The 24,244-nt window shown below is 45.9% G+C and overlaps 1 protein-coding gene across 4 annotated transcripts in view; it reads left to right on the top strand.

Annotated features, from left to right (window-relative positions):
- Positions 1-24,244, top strand: part of Ikbkb (inhibitor of nuclear factor kappa B kinase subunit beta) — a 49,407-nt gene that overhangs the window by 13,137 nt on the left and 12,026 nt on the right. For all 4 annotated transcript variants that reach the window (XM_021650469.2, XM_060381464.1, XM_021650468.2 and 1 more), the window contains 8 exons: positions 1,206-1,275; positions 10,558-10,646; positions 11,592-11,681; positions 14,913-15,037; positions 18,942-19,049; positions 21,636-21,765; positions 22,299-22,493; positions 23,106-23,220. In XM_021650469.2, coding sequence (XP_021506144.2) covers positions 1,206-1,275; positions 10,558-10,646; positions 11,592-11,681; positions 14,913-15,037; positions 18,942-19,049; positions 21,636-21,765; positions 22,299-22,493; positions 23,106-23,220 — 922 coding nt within the window. The remainder of the gene's footprint in view (positions 1-1,205; positions 1,276-10,557; positions 10,647-11,591; positions 11,682-14,912; positions 15,038-18,941; positions 19,050-21,635; positions 21,766-22,298; positions 22,494-23,105; positions 23,221-24,244) is intronic.

Below are 24,244 nucleotides of genomic sequence, written 5' to 3'. Positions count from 1 at the left end.
CTATATTAGTGGCCAAAATCCGTATTATCTCTTGGTGCAGTGATTGTCAACCTTTCCTAATGCTGTGACCCTTTAATACAGTTCCTCATGTTGTGGTGACCCCCCCTAACCATAAAATTGTTTTTGTTGCTACTTCATAACCATAATTTTGCCACTGTTATGACTGGTAGTGTAAATATCTGTGGTCTTCCATGGTCTTCGGTGACCCTGTGAAAGCATTGTTTGACACCCCCTGCCAAAGGAGTCACAGGTTGAAAAACTGCTGTCGTAGATAGGCTTGACCAACAGGTAAATTTCAGAATCAGAGTTAATTTCAAGACTTAATATGCACTGTGCTTATCTTGTACCTGTCGTCCAGCTATGGGGAGTTTGGCAGGAGACTCTTCAAGAATTTTAGATCACCATACCCTGTCCAAAAATAAAAATAATAATAAAAAAAAAAATACACAACCCCCAAAACAAACCAAAACCATAAAAAGAGTGAGGTACAGAGGTAAACAAACCCTGGGACATTCATGAAGCTGACCATTAACGACCTCAAGCTGATTCACAGTACCACGTGGGGCCTCTTGATGTACTGACAAGCCAGAAACATAGAGGATTCAGAGTTCAGCTTCAGGGAGTTTGGCTTCATTTTCCAGCCCTGCCTCTCAGCTGTGTGTGCTGACTGATGCTGGACTCCCTCAGTCTCACCTCTGACACGGAGATCTGTCTCAGCAGCTCTTCCCTCAGAGGGGGCAGTGGGACTCTGGGCAGTGATGCTGCAGGAAGCGGGCAGAGTCTGCTGAGTTCATCCCTGCAGAGCTAGGAGCAGTGGCGGGCAGGGAACAAGTTGTTCAAGAAAGAGCCTGTTAGCAGAGTGGTCAGAGGGTCGCTTTTGGTCTGTAGGAATCTCGAGAACAAACTCAGTCGCTATTGCCATTAGACCCTAGCTACTTCCTTCAGACTTGCAGGGGGAGTGAAACCGACTCACATACTTCTTGCCAGGGCCTAGGCGGTGAATACCAGGGTACCTATAGACTGCTGCCTCAGTCTGACCCAGGAGCAGTTCCCGCCAGTGCTACTGCCCCAGCTGCCTCCAGCCAGCTCCCTGCAGCCTTGGTATAATGCCAGGGCTGTCTGCCTGGCAGAAGACGCTTCTGCTGGTGGCCTCATCAGGGCTATGTGACCATCCACACTGACACCACTTTTCATGATCTCTGCAGTACTTGAACCAGTTCGAAAACTGCTGTGGCCTGCGGGAAGGAGCCATCCTTACCCTGCTGAGTGACATTGGTAAGTCCCGCCCTAGAAAGAAGGCCTGGCCCCTCATGGTTGACGCCTAAGTTCCCTGTGAGTCCAACAGGGCACATAGGGAATTATTTCTGCCCTGCGGTCTCTAAGGAGGGTGTGGTGAGGTGTGGAGTAAGGGAGACAGCCAGGGCTGGTCAGGATTGTTCCAGGCCCAAATAGAGTTCCTTCCTTCCTAAGTAGCGCTGCCGATGAGTGTGTATTCAGAGAAAGAGATTTCCTTTCCCACCAGAGCTCCACTCCCTGCTTTCCCGGAACAGAAGGGAAACAGGTCGTCATCTGAACAGCTTCATCCGTGGGTAGTGAGTTTTTCTACCCTCCAACCACAGGCATAGAAAACCCGCTCTTGTTTAATACACTGTGAGTGTCCTTAGAGGTGGGGGCTTCTGCCACTCTCAAGGGCTGGCCTCAGGGAGGAGAGTCACATGGGCCTGCAGAGGCACGTAGTGTCCCTTAGATCTTGGAACTCCAGTGGTGAACAGAGGTGGGGCTCTGACAGTCAGCCCTGCCCCTCACCGAGAGAAGCAGCTCCTGAAAGTTCCACTGAAAGTGCTCGGGTTTAAAAATTGATGATGGTGGTGATGATGGTGATGTCAGAGGTTGGTGGTGCAAATTGATAGTTTGGGTTCTAAGGGTCAGACTTATCTAGAGTTTGTCCTTGTCCCCATTTGGAGAATGACTTCATTTTCACCCCTCTCCTACTTCATTCTTTTCAACTCGTACACATACGATTTGTTTACTCAAACTTGTTTTTTTCCATACAGAAATCAGAAAGTTTGAAGTAATGTGATGAAATCACACGCCCTTTCCTCCAGTCGTTAGCATTTACCCTGTTTATGCGGCTGTGGTCTCTAGCCTTGCAGTCCAGGGGCCTCTTACCTTTCATACACCTTGCCAGTGTGGGTCTGCTGCCTCTTACTCTGCTCCTTTGGGTAGAGGGGAGGCAAAAGGGCTGTTGGAGAGGTTGGGGAGTGGGGTCAGACAATCATGCTTTTAAGGCTAAGATCCAAGCATCTGGCATATGAAATAGCCACCTTTCTATGCATTCTGTCATTTCCTTTTGAGTGGAGTCCTGTGGAAGGCTGGGTGCCGTTTCTACAGTGTTACCTGACTGGAGTGGGCGGCTCCCTTCTGGCCCCTGAGTCTCCCATGTGTTGGTCCATGCATCTGCTGGAAAAGGCCTGTCTTCACACCTGCAGCATCTAAGCCAGAGTCTAGAATTCCACGTGTCTTCATGGTACTCTGCCTCATGTCTCACATACCCGTGTTTTGCTTGGATGTTTTCTTGATTATATCTCTTAAAATCAACAGCCAAATTACTAATTTGCTTTTGTTGGATTGGGTTGAAGGCAGGTTAGAAATTTGGGGGGATTTTCTTTTGTTTTCCATGGGCAACATTTGTTTTTTTATTATGGCTGCCTCAAGCTAGTTTTCTCTGATGTTACTCTTTCATATCTATCACATAGCTATTAAAAGTCTCTAAATGGGACTGGTGCTTCACACCTGTGGTCCTAGTATTTGGAAGATGGAGGCAAGAATATTACTCTGAGTTTGAGGCTAGCCTGGGCTACAATATGGAAACCATGTCTCAAAGGAACAAACATGAAAAGCTCTTTAAACAATGGGCTCATGTACAGTAACTAGACTGTTGCTTCATATGACATTGTACTTCCTCAGGTGTGGTAACTTTAGTATTATCTCTTCACGTGGGGGAGCAGGGAGTAAGAGAGAGCCTTCCCTGCCCTCTTGGTGCCGGTGGAACCCCGGCCTCTCCCAGGCTGGGTTAGCAGAGTGGCAGAGGATAGCTTTTGGCAAGGTAGTAGGGGCAGCAGGATCTGGAATTTTAAATCATCTTCAATTACATAGCAAGTTCAATGCCAGCCTGGGCCAGAGGACTGGAGGCCATGTCTCAAAACAGGCAAACAAAAACAGTAAGACTACAAAGGTCACCAAATCCAGTGTGTCTTTCATAGAATATCCCATTCTCCCTGCCTGTCCCCCTGCCTCCGCTGATGCATTATCATAGCAAGTCATTGTCAGAACCTCATACTAGCCTCCTTATTGGCTTTTGCTAATCCATTTTTCAGAAGGACACTTGCTCTTTGTATCCCTGAACTCACTGGGTAGCCCAGCCTGGCCCCAAACTCACAGCAGTCCTCTCTCCTCAGCCCCCGAGTACTGCCTGGGGCTGCAGATGCGCATCACCTCGCTGTGCCTGTCTGCAAGGACACTTCTATCACTGCTCACTGCAGACCTCTTCCTCTGGCCTGTCTGCAACCGTGGCAGCCAGCCCAGCGTGCACAGGGTTCCCACATCTCCATTCCCCTGCTTCCTCTGCACTTGCTTCCCTTAGGGTGCTGTCCCTCTACTGCACCAGAGACCCTCAGCCTTCCCACCCTCTAAGAAATAGCCTGAGACTTTGTTCATCTTGAGTTCCCTCACTGAATTCTTGTGCTCTCTCTTCATGGTCACTGAGCAAATGAGAGAATGATTGTGCACTTTCATCTTAACATTTCGTCTTGCCACCTTCTGCCCTGCTTATTAGTCACAGAAACTATTTTAGTACAGAAACGTGGAGCCACACTAAGTTTGGTTTGTCTGGAAAGTCCAGCAACAAACCAGGGAGCTTACGGGAGGCTCTCCGTTTTCATTAACAACACAGACACCCTCTTACTTTTATTGCTCCTTGGCACCTTGGACCACCCGTTGATTGGCCCTCCTCCATCCTTCCCTCTTTGCTTCCCTCTCTTCTTTTCTTCCTTCTGCCCTTTCTCCCAAACACTCTACCACTAAGATACACCCCCAGCCCCTACCTGTTGGTTTTTGCCTTTTCTTTGTTTTCTGATTTCTGCCCGCCAAAATTTTCTGGTTTGCTTTGTCTTCCCATTTCTTCCCAGTGGAACATATGTCAGACAAGCATCCTGGAAGGAGCTTTATAAGCTCTTAAGACTTGTATGGGGGGACTGGAGAGATAGCTCAGTGGTTAAGGGCACTGATTGCTCTTCCAGAGGATTGGGGTTCAAATCCCAGCACCCACATGGCAGCTCACAACTGTGTGTAACTTCAAGATCTGACACCCTCACACAGACATACATTCGGACAAAACATAAATGCACATAAAATTAAAATAAAGAAATAATTAAAAAAAAAGACTTGTATGGAAAGTTGGGATTTCACAGGCGCACCCCTTCCCAAACACTTTTCTGCCAAGAAGCCTGGCTGCTCTTATCTGTTTCTTTTTTATTATCATGTATTACAATTTATTCAACTTATATCCCAGCTGTGTCCTCCTTCCTCATCTCCTCCCAACCCCACCCTCCCTCCCTCTTCTCCCCCAATGCTCTTCCCCTAGTCTACTGATAGGTAAGGTCTTCCTTACCCAGCCTATCAGATCTCATCAGGACTGGTTGCTTTGTCTTCCTCTGTGGCCTGGCAAGGCTGCACCTCCCAGGGGAAGGTGATCAAAGAGCCTGTCACTGAGTTCATGCCAGAAAAAGCCCCTGCTCCCCTTATTAGGGAACCCACTTGGAGAATGGGTCTATGGGCTACATATGAGTCGGGGTAGGTCCTCTCCATCCTTGGTTGGGGTATCAGTCTCTGCAGGGGTCCCAGGGCTCAGGTTTTTGTTTTGTTTTTGTTTTTGTTTTTGTTTTTGTTTTTGTTCTGTTGGTCTCCTTTTGGAGCTCTTGTCCTCTTTCCTTCATAAGATTACCTGCACTCTGCCCAAAGTTTGGCTATGAGTCTCAGCCTCTACTTGGATAGCCCAATTGGTAGTCTTTCAGAGACTGTCTGTGGTAGGCTTCTGTCCTGTTTCCTGTCTTCTCCTGCTCCCAGTGTCTATCACATTTGCCCCTCTGAATGAGGATTGAGCATCTTCCCTAGGGCCTTCCTTGTTGTTTCGCTTCTTTAGGACTATAGATTTTAGTATGTTTATCCTATATTTTATGGCTAATATCCACTTATGAGTGAGTATATAACATGTGTGTCTTTCTGCTTCTGGGATACCTCACTCAAGATGATCTTTTCTAGTTCCCACCATTTGCCTGCAAATGTCATGATTTCCTTGTTTTTAATAGCTGAGTAGTATTGCATTGTGTAGATGTACCACAATTTCTGTATCCATTCCTCTGTTGAGGAATGTCTAGGTTGTTTTCAGCTTTTGGCTATTACGAATAGAGCTGCTACGAACATGGTTGAGTCTTATCTGTTTCTTGACTTATAGTTAGCATCTGAAAAATATGGTATGGAATTCAGGTCCTAATCTTCCTGTAATCCCAGGGAAGTCCTCGGTGTAGACCTGGATACCATCCTGGCAAGAATGGTGATGCTCTTTGCCTGCTGCTGGTACTGCAGCCTGGATCTCTCTGTAGAGTCCTTGTTTCAACAGGCCAAGGTGGAGTCCAGAGAAGTGTTTGTTTCAGTGCTGGGGACAAAACCGAGAACCTTATGCATGCTAAGCCCTACAGTGTCATCTAAAATGATTGTTTGTTACAGCTGTCTTCTCTAATTGGAGTATGAGAGATTAGCCACATTTTTGGGTGTTGTGATTTTTCCGTTTTTATGGGTATAGTCTGCCACTACATCCAAGGATTTAGAAATTTTTTTTTATAAACTTACAGACACAGCATTATTTTCTTAGCCTCAATGTTGCATGTCTCATCCAGTTTAAACCAGTTTATGTTTTCTGAGATTGAGACAATTTCATCAACTTTCTGACACTGTTCCTCAGGGGCTGTTTGTGGAACATACAGTCAGCCTGCCTACAGCTTCTTTTAAAAGAAGCCGTGTGAAGACCTTGCCTGTCAGAATGCTTACTGTTTAGCCAACTGGGCTCTACTCAGTCCAAGAAAGGGCTTAGAATTCTGTCTGGTCCCTTGGTTTTAGACATCATTCAAGATTTAAGTTTGCTAACATTAAGTATCAAAATGAGCAGCTATTAACACAGTTAGAGGTTTTATTACTGCCTGCCATCCCTCCTCTCCGGGCCTGGTGACAGTCCTAGCCTATAAGGTAATTGTGTTCTCTGAAATCCATGTGCTTTAGTGAGGGGTTTATTGCTGTGAAGAGATACAATGACCACAGCAACTCTTTTTTCTTTTATTTTATGTAGATGAGTGCTGTATCTGCAGGTACGCCTGCATGCCAAAAGAGGGCATCAGATCTCATTAAAGATGGTTGTGAGCCACCATGTGGTTGCTGGGACTTGAACTCAGGACCTCTGGTAGAGTACACTGGGCTCTTAACCGCTGAGCCAGCCTGACACAGCAACTCTTGTAAATAAAAACATTTAATTGAGGCTGGCTTACAGCTCAGAGGTTTAGTCCATTATTGTCATGGCAGGAAGCATGGTGGCGTGCAGATAGACATGGTGCTGGAGAAGGAGCTGAGAGTTCTACATCTGCATCGACAGGCAGCAGGAAGAGACTGCGCCAGTAGGGCTGCCAGGCTTGAGCTTCTGAGACCTCAGAGCCTCTAGAGGCACACTTCCTCCAAAGAGGCCACACCTACTCCAGCAAGTCCACGCTTCCTAATAGTGCCCCTCCCTGTGGTCCTGTGGGGGGCATTTTAATTCAAGCCAGCACAAGGAGGTTCTTGGGACTCGTAGCTCGTGCACACATTGTCTGCCCTAAGATGTGTGCCCTGGTTTAGTCTAGGTGAGGGTACTGGCTCAAATCTCAGTAAAACTCAGCTTCCACGTACCAAACACTGTAATGCTTGCTCTCCAGATGACCACCGACTACAGCGGCGGCTCTTTGGGCAAGCATTTGAAGTTATGTCATGGCCTTGTGCTCAGGTTCAGGAAAAGCACCTTTCCCCTCTGCCGGGTTGTATGCATGTAATGATTTGACTTTTGTTTCTCCGTGCAGAGATTATAGTCATACACTACCATGCCCAAGCTTTACTTTAAAAATAAGTGGTTGTGGGGTCTGATGCATCCACTTGGCAGTACATCATCAACAGTCAAAAACTGTAGGCCTTAATTGTTTTAATGTCACCTATTTTTGTCATTGGAGAGATGGCTCAGTTGATGAAGTACTTGCTATTTGTCTGAGGTAGGATTCTATTCCTTCAGTAAAACACCTGACCAATTTTACTACTAAAGATTAATAACAATTAAAATACTACTGCAAAGCATTAGGATAATCAACAGTTGAGTGGAATTCTTTGGGCACATGGACAACAGCAAATCTTGGCCTTTGTGTGCATAGAAATTAGACATAGGAGTCTACTGTTGACCGTTATGAAGGAGAACAAGAAGCAAGCAGGAAATGCCAGGGCCAGTTTTGAATGGGGAAATATGATCAGTGGTTTCGCAGTATGCCTTACTGCTCTTAGTGGGAGCTCTTTCCTCTCTCTGTCTTACTGTTTTATGAACACCCATTTGAAAGGCCTTCCTAAGTCAGCCTGCTTGCCTGGTTTCTGTGGAAGGCTTTTCTTCTACTCTCTGCTGATGGGTACCCCTTACCCACTGCCTGCGGGGATGACCACCTCCTCAGTCTGCCAGGGATTCCAAATAGCTCAGTTCATCCTGATAGGGGCAGTACTGAGTGTGTAGGTTTAGGTGTGGGTATGGATTACTGTATGGACATGCTTTATAGATGTTTGTGATATGGCATGGAAAGGGCTCATTATCAAACCTCTCTGTGTTGTTACTGATTTTAACCCCACTGTGAACCAGGGTCTCCATGTAGCCTAAGTTGGCTTTGAATTAGAGATTTACATCAGGCTAACCTCTGCCTCATCTTTATGCTAAGATTGTAGGCACATGCCACCATGCCCAACTTTTAGTTAAAAAAAAAAATTTGTGGGGTCTGATACCACCACCATCCTTTTAAGTCAAAAACTGTAGATCTAAGGTGTTTTTAAAGAAGTTGCCTATTACAGTCACTGGAGAGAGGATTCAGTTGGTGAAGTGCTTGTTCTGTGTCTTAGGTAGGTTTTTGTTGCTTCAATAAAACATCATAACCAAAAGCAACTTGGGGAGGAAAGGGTTTGTTTCACCATACATTTCCACAGCACAGTCCATCACAATCCACCCTCCGAGGAAGTCAGGACAAAGACAGGAATGTGGAGACAAGAACTGAAGCAGAGAACGGTTGCTTGCTGGCTTGATTGGCCTGGTTGCTTTCTGTAAATAATTGATTTGTTTTTATTTTATGTGCATTGGTGTTCTGCCCGCATGCATATCTGTGTGAGGCTGTCAGATACTGGAGTTACAGACAGCTGTGAACTGCCATGTGGGTGCTGGGAATTGAACCTGGGTCCTTTAGGAAGAGCAGTCAGTGCTCTGACCTGCTGAGCCATCATTCCAGCTTCTCTGCCTTCTTTCTTACAGCACTCTAGACTATCAACCCACGGGTGCCACAACCCACAGTGAGCCAGGCCCTTCCAAATCAATCTTCAATCAAGAAAATGTCTTATAGGCTTGCCCACAGACCATTCTGGTAGGGGCATTTTCTCATAGTCCCCTCTTACACAATTCCAGCTTGTTTCAAGTTGATGTAAAACTACCCAGCATGCTGTGCAAGCATACGGACCTGAGTTTGGATTACTAGCACCCAAAGTAAAAAGGGTGGAAACACACACCTGCAATCCCATGCCTGGGGAGGCAGAAGCTTGCTGGTGAACCAATCTACATGAACTGGTGAACTGGAGCTTCAGAAAATCTGAAAAACAAGGAGGAAAGTTACTGAGGAAGACACCTGACACCTTTGGCCTTCACATGCACATACATCACATATGTGAACACATGTACCACAGACATACTCAAAAAATTGCCTAGTATAATATGGATCGATCATAATTTAACTAGATGTTCCTTGATTACAACTGAATGTCAGCTTATCTCTCTGTTACTCTATCTTATGCAGTATCCACTTATGTGTGTTACGATGCTGTTTTGGGAGAAAGATCTTTTGAGGCAGATTCTCCATATCTAACCCATGCTTGCCTTGACCTCCTGATCACCCTGCAATTCCTGAGCCCTGGATTACAGGCACCATTGCGTCCAGGCTTTCTTTTTCTTCCCTCTCCTTCCTTTCCCCCTTCCTGGATGCCGGTGTTCAAACCCAGGTTCTTGTGCACAGCAGGCGGGTACTCTGCCACTGTGCCACACTCCCTACCCCTCTCCTTTGTGTTGTAAGGAAATAAAAATAATAACAATGCACATAAAATAAAAAGCTTTGCTAAACAGTGATGTTTTCATTGGCTGTAGGTCGACCCAGATAGAGAGAGAGAAAGAGAGATAGAGATCGGTGGATGGATGGATGGATGGATGGATGGATGGATGGATGGAGAGATGGAGATATATGGTTCTGTATTTGCCATATTACTTTCCCAAAATACGTATTTGTGTTCCTTCCAACAATGTAGTAGAGTGTCCTTGTTACTGCTTGGTCAGCAGTTTTTGATGCAAGTGTGAGCAACTGTTCACTAACTTGCCATTTGTATTTTTTTGTAAGTCGCTCTGTTCTTTTTTTTGCCTTTGTTTTTGTTTTGTTTTCCCCATACTGGGTATGGAGGCCAGGCCTTCATCCTCATTAGGTGGGTGCTCTACCACTGAGCTAGCTATGTCCTAACCTCTCTTTTTACTTTTTTATTTTGAGACAGTCTCACCAAGTTGCCCAGGCTAGCCGTGAGTGTCTCCTCTCTTCTGCCTCAGGCTTCCGAGTAGCTGGTGTTATAGGCCTGCGCTATACTACACCTGGCTCTTTGCCTTTTGGCTGATTTTTAAAGGCTGTTTGTTAGCTTTATTTGCCGTGGTACCTGGTATATCCTACAGATACCCTTTCCCTAGCCCCTTCGTCTTTGAACTTTGTTTATGATGTCTTTCACCATGAATTTTCAAAATGTCTTTGTGCTACTTCTGCCTGCCTACTTCCCCTTTGTCAATGGGGTCGCCTGTAGTCTGGCCTTGATCTTCCCAGAGGATGACTTTAAACTTGATCCTCTCGCCTCCACCTTCCAAGCACTGCCATGCACCACCATGGCCTGTCTTTTTATGCAGTGCTTTAGCACTCCACGCATGCTGGGCAAGCACTGTGCCAACTGAGCCATATCATCAGTGGATAAGCCAAAATCTCATAGTTAAATTCCTGCTCTCTTGTCCTGGTCCCCTTCCCCTGGCCTGAACGGTGTCAACTCCAATCTGCTTAAAAGTCAGAAAACGTGTCAAGACCGTAATGTCTCTTAAAGGCTAGTCAATTTTGAAACAAAAAAGCATTTTCTAGACATAATAAAATATCACTCCCCATTGCACTCCCTCAGCATCGGCACTTAGGTACCTTCATGAAAACAGGATCATCCACCGTGATCTGAAGCCAGAAAACATCGTTCTGCAGCAAGGAGAGCAAAGAGTGAGTGGCTTCCTGGGGCTGAGGGAGTCTCAGGGGTGCCAGGGGGCTGCCCGGGCAGGGAAGGGATGTGCCTTGTGAGCTGCTTGTTCCTGTACTTACTTAAGGTGTTCTGATGATCTTAAAAAATGTCTTTTTTTTTTTGAAACAACACTGCAAACTGTTCTTGCTGGCAGATTGAGGCAAGCTTGGATGTATCACATTGGGTTTGTTTTGTTTCTCCAACTCTGAATGTATCATGGGTTAATTGTCCAAGTCATAGGAATCTGATAAGAAAATGTTATGCCACTCCACCCTCAACCTAACACTTCTTTGTTTTGTAAGTCTTATCTTTTGGTGTCAGAATGATCTAAAGTTGGTTGTGGAGATGGCTGAGAAGAGACAGGAGCTGGCATCAGCCCATCTTTGGTGTGGTCCAGCTTGCCATCACACACAAGCTATTTGTGGCCCTTCTCAGTGGCTGTCCTGTTCAAGTGTGGCCATAGGCTTGCCATGGACTTAGACTCTGTAGTCTTTCCCAGTTTGGTTCAACCTGGGGTCACCCATCCCTCCTGATACAGCTTCCTTCACAATTCCTGGCCTAACCCATGACTGTGGCAGACTTGTAGACCACTCATTCTTCCAGTAAGTTTGGGTATTTCCTGAGCAGGGGCTGGCCTTGTCTCTCCTGTTACAAATCAGGCTTAGTGACCTTGAGAGCTGGTATGCAGGCTCTTCATTGATGATGGCAGACCAAGAAAAGCATCTGCCCAACATTCTTGTGGTGCCCCAAATCTACCCTGCTGAGGGCCTTCTCCTGTGCATGTGGTGGCTCTATGATGTTTCGGAACCAGTGTCCTTTGGGAATTCAGAAATGTCTTTGCTGTAATGGCAACTGCCTGAACTGTTGTAAAAGTTTTCTTACAGCCTTCAGACTTCTTCTCCCCACCCCTCCCCTTTCTTTTCCAGTTAATACACAAAATTATTGATCTAGGATACGCCAAGGAACTGGATCAGGGCAGTCTGTGCACGTCATTTGTGGGGACCCTGCAGTACCTGGTAAGAAATGGGGCTCAAGTGTTTGCTTCTTAGTCTCCCCAATGTTTGTGGGTCTGTCCTGCCTGCATCTCAGCCTTGCTGGCTCTGTGGATATTTAGAATTTTTGTGTGAGTTCTGAATTGATAATATGCTCACAAATTTAGTCTCTGCTCTACTCTGAGAAGGGCTGCGCCTGTATGCCTTTCCCCAGACTGTGAGAGTTCTCTGCATCATAGGGTTTTATCTGGTTATGTGTAGAGGCTGGGGTTCTTAGAGGGTCCCATGAGCCAGTGAGGAAGAGGTGGGGCTGGCTGTGGTTTCCCTTCTGTGTATTATGTGGTCACTGGATTATTATCTGAGCAGCTCATTCAGGAATATCATGTGCCAGAGACTGTGCTCAGAGCTGTTAGCACAACAGGAAGGGAGGGAGGCGCTTTTCTGCTCATCAAGAGCTTAGCATTTGAGAAATGACAAACATTCGTTACCTTGATACACAGATAATTCAGAAACCACCACTGTCATGAGTGCCACTGATAAAAGCGCAGGCTGTCAAAGGATGTATCTGAGGAGGACCTAGCTAAGTCTGGGCCTAAAGGTGAAGGGCTAAAGTGTGTGATGGCAGAAGGAGGGGAAAGGAGATATTGGCAAAAGCATAGTACATTGGAAGATCCAATTGTGTGGCTCAGACTTAGAGAATAAAGAGAGGTTCTGGGGTTGAAACTGGGGAGAAAGAAATAAGGAACAAATTGTTACCCTTTTTTACTGGCTTTAAAGGTCTTAAACCGTATTGTAAAATCTCTAGAACAGCACTGAAGGGCTTCATTGAAGAGGCTGGCTTTGAATGAGGATGTGGAGAGTGAACTGGACCAAACAAGCAGCAGTTGTAAGGAGGCTGTTAGAATAGGCACCTGCACGGCTGTTCAGGCAGAGCATGGAGGTAGCGAATGAGCACACTCAAGAAACGCTTACCAGGCTGGGGCGGCATGCTGTGCACTAGTAATGTCAGCACTTGCCCATGATCGAAGTTCTCGGATGGTAGAGACAAGAGAAAAACACAAGCTTGGGGCCAGCCTGGACTGCACAGTGAGCTCCTGTCTTTAAATGTCAGGGGTAGGGGTAGACAACAGAGACAGTAAGGACTTACTAATATTTTACTTTTCGGGGTCATAGTCACTAGACTGTAATTGAATGATGGAATCTGCAGTTCAATAAACAACAGCAAAGGTTGAAGGTCTCAGGGTTAAAAGAGCATGAGCACCCTCTTTCTTTCTTCTGGTTTTTCAAGTCAGGGTTTCTCTGTGTAGCCCTAGTTGTCCTGGACTTGCTCTGGCCTTGTCCTGGACGGGCTGGCCTCAAACTCACAGAGATCTACCTGCTTCTGCCTCCCAGAGTGCGAGGATTAAAGATATGATGCCACGCCTGGTTGCATCCTATTTCGTCTTCTTTTTTGTTTTGTTATTTATTTACTACTTATTTTATTTATTTATCTATTTATTCACTTTATATCCCATTCGTTATCCCCTTCCTCCTCTTCTCCCAGTCCCAACCTCCTTCCTTCTTCCCCATATTCCCCCTCCTCTACTCCTAAGAAAACTGGAGCCCTCCCCCCCACACCTACCTATCCCATCAAGTTGTATCAGGACCGAGCGAATCTTCTGCCACAGTGTCCTGGCAAGGCAGGCCCACCGGGAGGAAGTGATTGAAAACATACAAGAGAGTGCAACCTCTTTCTTAAGAAATAAATTATGTCTTGTTTGTCTGAATTCCCATCTAGCCTATCAGCTGGAATGCTGGGGCCCCTCTTCATCTTCTACTGTATGGAGTGTGTGGCTTTCCCAAGGATGACTGCAGTGATGTCATTCAGGGCCCATATACTTGTATACATATGATGTTATAATGTAATTATATGTTGCTAAGGACCCTCTGCAGTCCTCGCTAGCTCAGCAACAATCAAGTGAGGTGAACCCAGGCTCTGACCATGATTGGCAAGTCCTTGTCTGGCTCCAGGGACTTGACCTGACTAGAGGTGGAGTGAAGCTGACCGTCAGGCAGGGATGCTGGGGTTGGATTGCTGAAGCCCTCTGGTGGAGAAGCAACAGCCATTCCAAAGATCGTTGTGTTATAACAGAGAGGCAAAGTCGCTGCACGTATGTGAATAAGGGTCAGGTGGAGATGAGTTTGGGCTCAGCTCGTCTTCATAGAAGCAGTCTCTGAGGAGGGCGCAGTCTTCAAGCTGGCAGTACTGGGGGAGGGGAGAGTGTGGTGCAGATTTTCTGCCCATGCTCTCAGTATTCACACTTGGATCCCCTAGGAAAGCTTTGCCCTTCCTGAGCCCCACCCCAGTGTGGAAGGCTTTGCTATTTTTGCCGTGGGTCTGAGGCTGTGGTCTTTGACTCGCAATGTCCATGTCAACAGTACACACTCACTCGGGATTTCATTCACATAGGGCTCCCTCTGCTTCCCACTCAGGAAGCCAGGTCACATTGTTCACTTGTGTGAATTAAACTGCCAGGCCAGAGCTATTCCAAGATACTTAAGTAATCATGAAATTTTAGCCGAAATTTCTCCTGGCTTCGACCCCCTGGCCCTGCTGTGAGTCTCACGTGTCCATATAGATCCTGATGGGTGTCTCTGAGTTTTGCTGTGGGAGAGCTTCCTAGGTTGTTTCTTTCTATGTGTCTCCCTCGGGCCTTCTGTGCCCAGTTCACGTCCTGCCCTAGGCTTCGTCACCCTCCTGGGTCCCTGCACAGTCACGCATCTTGGCTTTTTACTGCTTGGTTGTGAATTATGTTACTTGATTCAGGGTTACTTGGTTCAGCAACCATGCTATGTGTTCGGCATGTACAAGCTGATGTCATTTTGTTCGTTGGATATAGCTTATCTCTCCATCTCTATACAACACCATGGAATGGGTCCTCCATGTGGTCCTCAATAAGTCCCCGAAATACTACCTCATTTTTAAATGGGAAAATTAAATAATTGTGAAATGCATAATTGATTTCCTCTGGTCGACCTTGAAGTGACCCCTCAGGACCCTGCCCCCTCCGTTCTCCTGGCAACACTTGTGGTTGACACAGTCTCATTAAGAGTGTGCCGTGCAGGAGATCTCAGAGGCCCACAGCTGAACCTGCTCGGATGCTCAACTCCTCACTGCTGAGGATCATCATCGCTGGTGATGGGGTGGGGGGCTCTATGGTCTGGTCCTCTTCCGACCCGAGAGAGGACGGCTCGGTGCCCTCCCGTGTGTTGCAGGCTCCGGAGCTGCTGGAGCAGCAGAAGTACACAGTAACTGTTGACTACTGGAGCTTCGGAACCCTCGCCTTCGAGTGCGTCACTGGCTTCCGGCCCTTTCTCCCTAACTGGCAGCCAGTGCAGTGGTGAGTGGGGGAGGGCTGGGGGATCTCAGGGAGAGTGGGCGCCTGGCTCCATGTCTGGTCACTCAGCCCTCTTCTGGTCCCCATGTTAGACCCAAATGATGGGCGGCCTACTCTCCCTTAGGACCCAGCGATGGCCGCTCAAGCTCCTCAACCTTCAGCTAAAACAGCAGTTGCTAGCAACATCTGTAAATGTGACACTGGCCTAACAGGGTCAACCCCAACTAGTTGGAACACTACAGACCCTTGTGTCACTGTGTGTTTACACTGAAAATGTTAGTGAATTATTAGTGAGAATAGATGTGCATACCTGTCATGTAATGAAGGAATATTTACACATGTAGTAAAATTTGTCAACAGTAAGGCTTCATGTAGCAAGTTTTTACTTAAAGTAGTGTCTAGAGTAGAAATCAGTTCACATTTTAATACTTCAAAAGAATAAAAAGTATGATGGAAAAGATTGTCTCAAGTAAGTTTTCATGCTTTCTGGCCTCCCCTCCCCAAAGACGCATGACAGCCGCTAGTTTTGGGGTACTGTACACATGTGTTGCACCTGTTTGTTTGGTGTCATCGTCTTAATGCTCCAGTGGTATCATAATTCAGCACTGTTTTATCTGTGCCTGAGAGCACTTTACACCAAAATTTCCTTCAGAGCAATTTATTTACAACACACACACACACACACACATACGCAAGTGCACACACATGCACCAAAATCTTTGTCTGGAGTCTAAAAGTGCTGTACAGTTTGCCCCACAGATTAATTTCCTAGTATTTTAGAAGATAGAAATAGTTAAAAGTCCTGACTTTGGTAGCATACATACTAAAATTAGAATTTTCTTTTTAACTTTAGAAAACAATCATCTATAACCAGATGATCTGGAGACAATCACTGAGCAATCATGTCTGTATGTCTTCTTAAGAAAAGATAGAAAAGAAAGAGAGAAAGAGAGAAAGAAAGGAAGGAAGGAAGGAAGGAAGGAAGGAAGGAAGGAAGGAAGGAAAGAAGGAAGGAAGGAAGGAAGGAAGAAGGAAAGGATAGTTCTTGTATGCCCTTTGCCGTAACCTGCTTTCGTACTCACACTGGACAGGCTGTATGTCCTCCTGGGCTTTGGAAGTTCCCCTTGGTGTTCTTCGCGGTCACTGTAGTGTGGCGTAGTCCGTGGCTGGAAAACCTAATGGTCTATAATTTGTGTTCCTTAAAATAACACCACAAACAGCATCGTTGTAGGTATGCTGTTACTCACACACAGCTATTTATCTAGCTATTTCTACATTCCTATGAATAGAACTAACAGATTGAAAGAGTACACACATGTTGAAGGCTTTCATGTGTCTTTTGCCACCTGCCAGATGGTTGTTGAGAATCATGCTTCTGCAGGGGTACAGTCTGACCTTTTCCCTGTGCCAGTCTTAACACTGAGGTCTTCATTTTCCTAAGTTCCTTGTAAGATGAGTGAAAAAATAAAAAAATAAAATAAAATAATTTAAAAAACCTTTTCAGAGGACAAGTATTTATCCCAGGAAAAACTATGTTGCAGAAGATGACCTTAACTTCTGCTCCTCCTGCCTCCAGCGCCCAGAAGCTGGAATTGCAGGCATGTGCTGAACACCTAGTTCTGTTTAGTGCTGGGGATGGAACCCAGGTTTTCTTTTTTTTTTTTTTTTTTTTCATGCTGAAGTAAACACTTGACCGTGAGCCACATCCCCATGAAACTATTTCTAGTAAAAACTGAAGCACGGCCTTTGAACTAGGCTCTAGGAGAAAGCTTTGGGTGGCGGGAGCAGACATCAGTGCTGCAGTTAGACCCGCACGCTGGCAGAGGTGGAGAGCACGCTCTGGAAAGCCACCGCCCTGTGATGACTACTTACAAGCCCGGCTTTGGTCTTTCAGCCCATGGGCTCTGAAATGGCTATGGGAGAATTAGGTACTCAGTTCACAGTCACACATTATAATGTGACCACAAAGTAAAATAACCTTAAACTGTTTGTACTGTACTGATTTCAGTTAACCAAGGGATTGGTTACTTTGTCCTCATTTCAAATGTTAACTTTTCAAAGTTGGTGGGTTCTGTCTCTACAACGGAGGAAAACATCACAAATACTGAACTTTCCTCTGCTTGTAACGAGATAAGTATAGAACTGAGACCACCCTCAGTGGCTTAGCCTCTTCACAGTATGTCTGTTGGCTGCAAAATCTTTCCCCTAGAAGCATCCTTACTGTTGGCTGCTTAGAAGCCAATTTCACTGGAACCCGGTAAGGAATTGTTCATGAGAAGACCTTGTCTCCTGGGCTTTTAATGCTTTAGTAACATCGTCATCAAATGACAAGACATTCAGCCCAAGCGGCCCATGATTTGCTTAATGCATCCATTTATAGTTTCCTGTCACCAGACTGTTTTCTGTAGTCAGAAGCCCTGGAGACCCCGACTTGCACCATCAGTGTCCAGAGCTGTATGCCAGCAGCCTTTACCGTACATACAGCCCCTCTCCTACTTCCTGCCTGCCCTAGATAGGCCAGTGATAACTGCTTAAGGCTAAAGCACTTTGTTTTTAATCTGAATGGCCCTTTTAGGGGAAAGACGTATTTGGACTTTGAGACACTAGAAATTATACCAGATTTTGAATCCTTTGTCCTGTCCCTCCCCAGTTTGTCTAATATTGGACAACACCTACTCATTTCCTTACCACTAAATGGCAGACTAAAAATAATGTCACCACATGGGGTTACCACTGAAACCAAAGGAATGCTGGCAGAGTACTTGGTCATTTATGAAGCATTATTCAAATTTAAGTTGTCCTTGTTACCAGGAAGGTTGGAAGCCACCTGGATTTAATTTTTATTCCCTTCCAGTACTATTTCAAATATGTAGGAAATACGAATTCAAATAACATAGGAATACCCCTATGCTAGAAAATACAAAATCTCATTTATTCTAGAAAAAAATGTTCGCCACATACTTTTAAAGGGAAGTGCTAGGTAGCTGAGTGGATAAAAGCACTTGTCACCAAGCATGAAAGCCTGAGTTCTATCTCTGGAGGCCTAGTGGTAGGAGAGAACCAGTTCCCTTCAGGTGTCCTCTGACATGCATGCCATGGCAAGTGTGTGCACATTTTACATTTCAAATAAATGGGATGTGTATATAATTATCATGTTCAGAACCCCAGTTTTATCCTCTCTCAAATCATGAGCGCTGGACTGGAGACATGACTCGGGAGTTAAGAGTACTGGCTGCTCTTTCAGAGGACCTAGGTTTGATTACCGGCATCCACATCAGGCTGCCCACAGGAGGCTCATATCCACACACATCGAAGTGTAACTGAAAATTAAATCCTGGGCTAGAGAGATGGCTCAGCAGATAAGAGCACTGTCTACTCTTCCAGAGGTCCTGAGTTCAATTCCCAGCACCCACACCCATCTATACTGGGATCTGATGCCCTCTTCTGGCATGCATGCATACATGCAGATAGAATACTCATACATAAAATAAAATCTTTAAAGAAAAAAGAAAATAATTTTTTTTTAATGAGAGCTTCCATTTGATAAACAAAGGGTATAGGAAATTAGAAACGTAGTCTAGGATGATACAGATGTCAAGTGCTTCCTGGAGAACTTAGGACACAAGGCCATGAGAGACCTTGCTGGAGGTTGCCATTCAAGATCTCACATAGGCAGCACTGGCCACATTTTGTTTGTTTTGTTTAAATGGTGCGGATTGAACCACAGCCCCAGTCACGCCACTGAGCTAAGCCCCTAACCACAGTGCAGACCATTCTCTGACCCTTAAAGAAACATCCTATAGCGTACGGAGCGTTGTTTTAGAAAAGTGTACTGCTGAAAGCAACATTGCAAGTGTAAGCTGGGTATTGGCCACTGAGTGACATAAGATTAAAATGACACCTACAGGCATAACAAAGTCCGGCAGAAGAGCGAAGTGGACATCGTCGTTAGTGAAGACTTGAATGGAACAGTGAAGTTTTCGAGTTCCTTACCTTTTCCCAATAATCTTAACAGGTGAGGCAATGGGATATTAGTGCTGTATATATTTTTCTTCTCTTCTTAGAAATAAAGGTTTGAGGTGACATCTAATAACTTTTAAAAAAAATTGTGTATGTTTGAGTAACTGGTGCCTGTGGAAGCCAGAAGAGAGGTCAGATCCCCTGGAACTGGAGTTACAGCTGATTGTGAGCTGCCATGTGGATGCTGGGAGCCAAACCTCATACTTTTAACTACTGAGTCATCTCCAGACCCTCTGATTACTTTTGAATGGATATCATAAAACCATCTCATGATTGAGAATTTGAGCAGTCTGTCTTAATATAGAATGAATTCCTACAGCTCATCTTCCCTAGGGAAAAAAGTTGATTTGTTTGTTTGTTTGGTTGGTTGGTTGGTTGGTTGGTTGGTTGGTTGATTAGTTGGGTGGTTGGTTGGGTGGTTGGTTGGGTGAGTGGTTGGTTGGTTTTTGCTATGTTGGAGATGGAATCTCTGGCTTTGTTTTGTTGTTTTGGTTTGGTTTTGATTTTTCAAGGCAGGGTTTCTCTGTGTATCTCTGGGTGTCCTGGAAGTCACTCTGTAGACCAGGCTGCCCTGGAACCCAGAGATCCACCTGCCTCTACCTCCCAAGTGCTGGGATTAAAGGTGTGCACCACTCTCTCCTGGCTGGAATCCCTAGCTTTGTTCGTGCTAAGTGAGTGTTCTACCATCTCTGCTAATTTCACACAACCTTTGTTCTATGTTTTACTGGCCTCAGTGGTCTTGTTCTAGTTTACTTTCTGTTGATGTGATAAACACGGTGACAGTCTGTTTTTGAGGGACATTAAGACAAGAGCTCAAAACAGGAACTTAGAGTCGAAACTGAAGCAGAACCATGGGGAATGCTGCTTGCCCCCCTGGTCCCCCTGGCTTTCTTACACAGCCCCCCTCCCCACAATAGGCTGGCCCCTCCCTAAAGCAGTTAACAAGTGCGATGCCTCACAGACGTGGCCACTGGCCAGCCTTTTCTAGGAAATTCATTTGAGGTTCTCTTTCCAGATGACTGTGAGCATGACATTGGCACCTGAGGCTGACTGTGACATGGCTCTAGTTTGAAGTATATTCAGCATAGGGTTTGTCTCTTACTCCACAGGAAGTCATTTAAGGGTGGGGATTATACATTATTCCTGTGTTCCTTGTTTGGCCTCAACAAATAAACCTGTGAGGTTTGAATGCCATTGTGGTCTAGTCTTAGAGTGAGAGTATAAGCATTTGATTAATGAGTCAGAACTGGGTCATAATACAAAAGGAAGCTCCATGACAGCTGCTCATGTTGGAGGACAGAGGAAGGAGCCATGTGGATTACAGCTGTGTGGATTACAGCTGTGTGGAGCGGCCTTGGATATGCTGCAACTGGGGGACCGTGGGGAGAGTTAGATATAGAAGACATGGACATCTGAAGAAAAGAAGTTAAGCAGAGCAGGGGCACGTGGGCTTATCCCTAAGCTGGCAGTGTGGGGGCAGCAGGAGGAGTTGACCACTGTCATGTACATCCATTGGGTGTTCTCAAATCATCAGCTCAGAGTCCAGGCCAGGGCTATTTAAAACTTCTGCTGGGAGCCCAGCACTGGGGAGGCAGAGGCAGGTAGATCTCTGTGAGTTCGAGGCCAGTCTGGTCTACACAGTGTGTTTCAGGACAGCCAACAGCTGGGATCCCTTTGTGCCCAAGAAATGTTTATATTACCGCATGTATGTATAAATCAAACATCTAATGATAAAACATTATAAAGAAATTTATTTTTTAAAAAATCCTTTTGTATACATAGTTTTTAAACACAAACATAAAATTTTATAACAGACAAATATTACATTAAATATATACAAATATTAAATTTATATACTAATGAGGTTAATGAAATGTATGTGCGGCTGCATTTTTAAATATTCTCTTTGTGTGTTTACACACATGTACACACAGAGTCATGGTTCTGATCCTGGAACCACAGAGCCAGGCAGGCACTCTACACTGAGCCAGAGCCCAGTTCTCAAATGCACTATCAAAGCTTCGGGGTGACCCCAAGGCTTAGGGGTGACCCTGTCAGAAAAGAGAGGAGAGGCTCCTGAACTGTTAGGTTGTTTGTAGGTGTTTATGTGTTTTCGCTCAGGTCTCTCATTTTCAGTTCTGATAGTCATTTGGTTGCCTCCATGTGTGTCCTGTTGAGACATACACTCAAGGCTGTGCTTTTTTTTAAATGTGTGTGTGTGTGTGTGTGTGTGTGTGCGCAGATGTGTGTGTACAGATGTGTGTGTATACAGATGTGTGTGTGCTGTGGAGGCCAGAACACAACTTTGGGTTTCACTCTTCAGGCACTGCCCCCCCCCTTTTTTTTTCTTAAGACAGTCTCTAATGGTCTGGAATTCAAGGAGTAGGCCAAGCTGGCTGACTCTTGAAGGATCTGCTTGTCTGATATAAGCCTTTCCTGTGTGGGCTCAGGGATGGAACTTCGGTCCTTGTGTTTGCACAGCAAGCTTGTCACTCAGTCGCAGCTCTCAGCCAAGGCCGCGCTTTGGAATTCACACACAAAGCAGCCGGCCTCAGGCCTCTCCTACCTTTGCTCCCCTTAGTGTCCTGGCTGAACGCCTGGAGAAGTGGCTGCAGATGATGCTCAGGTGGCACCCCCGACAAAGGGGCACGGACCCCCAGTACGGTCCCAATGGCTGTTTCAGAGCCCTAGATGACATCTTGAACTTGAAGGTGAGAGCAGAGCCAAGGCAGCCCTGAGGCAGCCCTGTGGTTCCCAGTGAGACACAGCAGTTCTTCTGCAGAAGGGAGACATAGCAGGTCGTGAGCCACTTTGCTTTGTAAGGAAATTCAGGCCCCTATGAGTCTTGGGGCTGAAATAAGAGGACAAGAAAACTGGGCTGACTGACACTGGTCGCCAGCTTTCTGTTGAGGAAAAATGGGACTAAGACTAGGCCTTCGCTAGCAGGCATTGGGGGTAGCAGAGGGTCTTGGCAAATGCATGTGCCTCTTGTAAAGAATTTTGTTTTGGGGACAGTGAAATGGCTCATTAGGTAAACAGGCTTGTGGCCAAGCCTAACAACTCAGGATCAACCATACAACCTACATAGTGGAAAGAGAGAACCAGCTCTTTCAAGTCGTGCTCTGATCTCCACACATGTGCTGTGGCACACGCATGCTCCCCTCTCCCAGTACACACAGAGACACACAAGGTAAACAAACATTAACAGAATTTTTTTTCCAGTAATATCTGGGTTGTGTTGCAGCTGGTTCACATCTTGAACATGGTCACAGGCACCATTCACACATACCCCGTGACCGAGGACGAGAGTCTGCAGAGCTTAAAGACCAGAATCCGGGAAGACACAGGGATCCTGGAGAAAGACCAGGAGCTGCTGCAGGAGGCAGGGCTGGTGCTGCTCCCTGACAAGCCTGCTGCCCAGTGCATCTCAGACAGCAAGGTGATTCCTGGCTCTCTGTGCCCTGCCTTCCGTGCTTCCCTCTGCTGTGGTCTCCCAGGGGACTATCCGCACTCCACGTTACTGCTCTACCATGACAAGTGGTTAATAACACAGGGTACAACTTGCTTGATGGGTCAGCAACCCCGCAAGGCCTACTGAAAGACACCTATCATTCCACTTCCAGTTTGTCACTTCCAGACTGCTAACGCTTTCTTGTGCCCCCATTGCCAAAATCATGTCCTGCTCTTCTGGTCAACCTAAGCTATTTATTACTCCACAGCTGTGCTGGGCGTCTGTGTTCACCCATGAATGGGTGTCATGGCGCCTGCCCCCAAGTGTAACAGATTAAAGCTGGAGGTCCCATTAGCAGATGAGCAACGGTCTTTGTACAGGGAAGTGTGATGTGTGCAGTTCACAGGAGAAGCAATCAGAATAAAACAGAACATGATGCAAGTTAGGGGCAGGTTCAGATAAAAAGAGCAGGACAGAGAGCAGGCTGAGTCACGTGGGCCTCGTAGGCCCTCAGCAGTTGGAAGTGTGCCGACTGATCTCACGTAGCCGGAAAGGAAGGGTGGAATCCACCGAGCTCACTGTGTTCTTGTCCCTCTGCAGCCAAATGAGGGCCTCACGTTGGACACGGATCTTGTCTTTCTCTTTGACAACAGTAAAATCACCTATGAGACACAGATCACCCCCCGGCCCCAACCCGAAAGTGTCAGCTGTATCCGTAAGTGTATCGCTTATTAAAATCGCTCTGTTGTGGGAGTTGGGATAAAGTTGGAGGGTGAGACGTGAGGGAACCTGTTTTTCTGGTTCTGGGCGTCTAAAGCCTTCTTGGGATGTTCAGAGAATAATTCAGGCAAGGTTACTGGTTAACCACCTCTCACTAGAGCAGTAGACGGACTAAGAAATGTCACCTATTTCTGTGATTCACTTTTGAGGTTGCATTTATATTTAATAACCAATGTGTGCTGGAGGGTGAAGGCAAGAGGATCAGTAGTTCAGCCTCATAGCAAGTTCAAGACCATCCTGGGCTACCTGAAACTCTGTTTCAAAAAAGTTAATATATGTACACAACACAAAAACAAAAATGGAACATAAAACCTCAAGAGATGCCCAAAAAAGAATATACAGTGAAAAGAAAACACTTTGGCTCCAGTTCCCAGTCAGAACGCCTGCCTTCCAGCAAAACTGCTGTCATCAAATGTTTGGGTATCCCCTCAAAAACCGGTACCATGGATGTTCTGTAGCTCCCTTTTCATCGTCCTCACATCAGGGCGCACGGAACTGCTTTGTTTGGAATGGCTCTGTGGTGGTCCACTGCATGTTGGTTTGGTGAACATTTTAACAACACACCTACTCTCCTTTTCAGCCCCCTGTCTCACAGGTGTACCCTTGGAATAAACAGATCAAAGATCTAATGTCTCAGAGAGCTCCCAGACTTCTTGATTATTTAAACATTTTTAGCACTTCTGGCTAATGCTGCATTTTAGAGAACTTGCTTAGTTAATTGCTTTATTGTCATTGGCGGGGGTATGTGTGCCACAGTGCACAGGTAGAGGTTAGCAGATGGCTTCGTGGAATCAGTTCTTTCCTCTACCTTTATGTGGGTCCCGAGGCTTGACCTTCGGTCACTAGGCTTGTGTGGCAAGAGCCTTTGCCCACTGACCCATCTCACCTGGTGATGTATTTTCACCTTTCCTGAAATTTTCATACAATCTTAAGCATGGTGACAGTAAGAGCTTCTATTG

This window comes from Meriones unguiculatus, chromosome 4 (assembly GCF_030254825.1).
Source record: "Meriones unguiculatus strain TT.TT164.6M chromosome 4, Bangor_MerUng_6.1, whole genome shotgun sequence".
Taxonomy (NCBI): domain Eukaryota; kingdom Metazoa; phylum Chordata; class Mammalia; order Rodentia; family Muridae; genus Meriones; species Meriones unguiculatus.
This window is presented reverse-complemented; position numbering and strand designations above follow the sequence as displayed.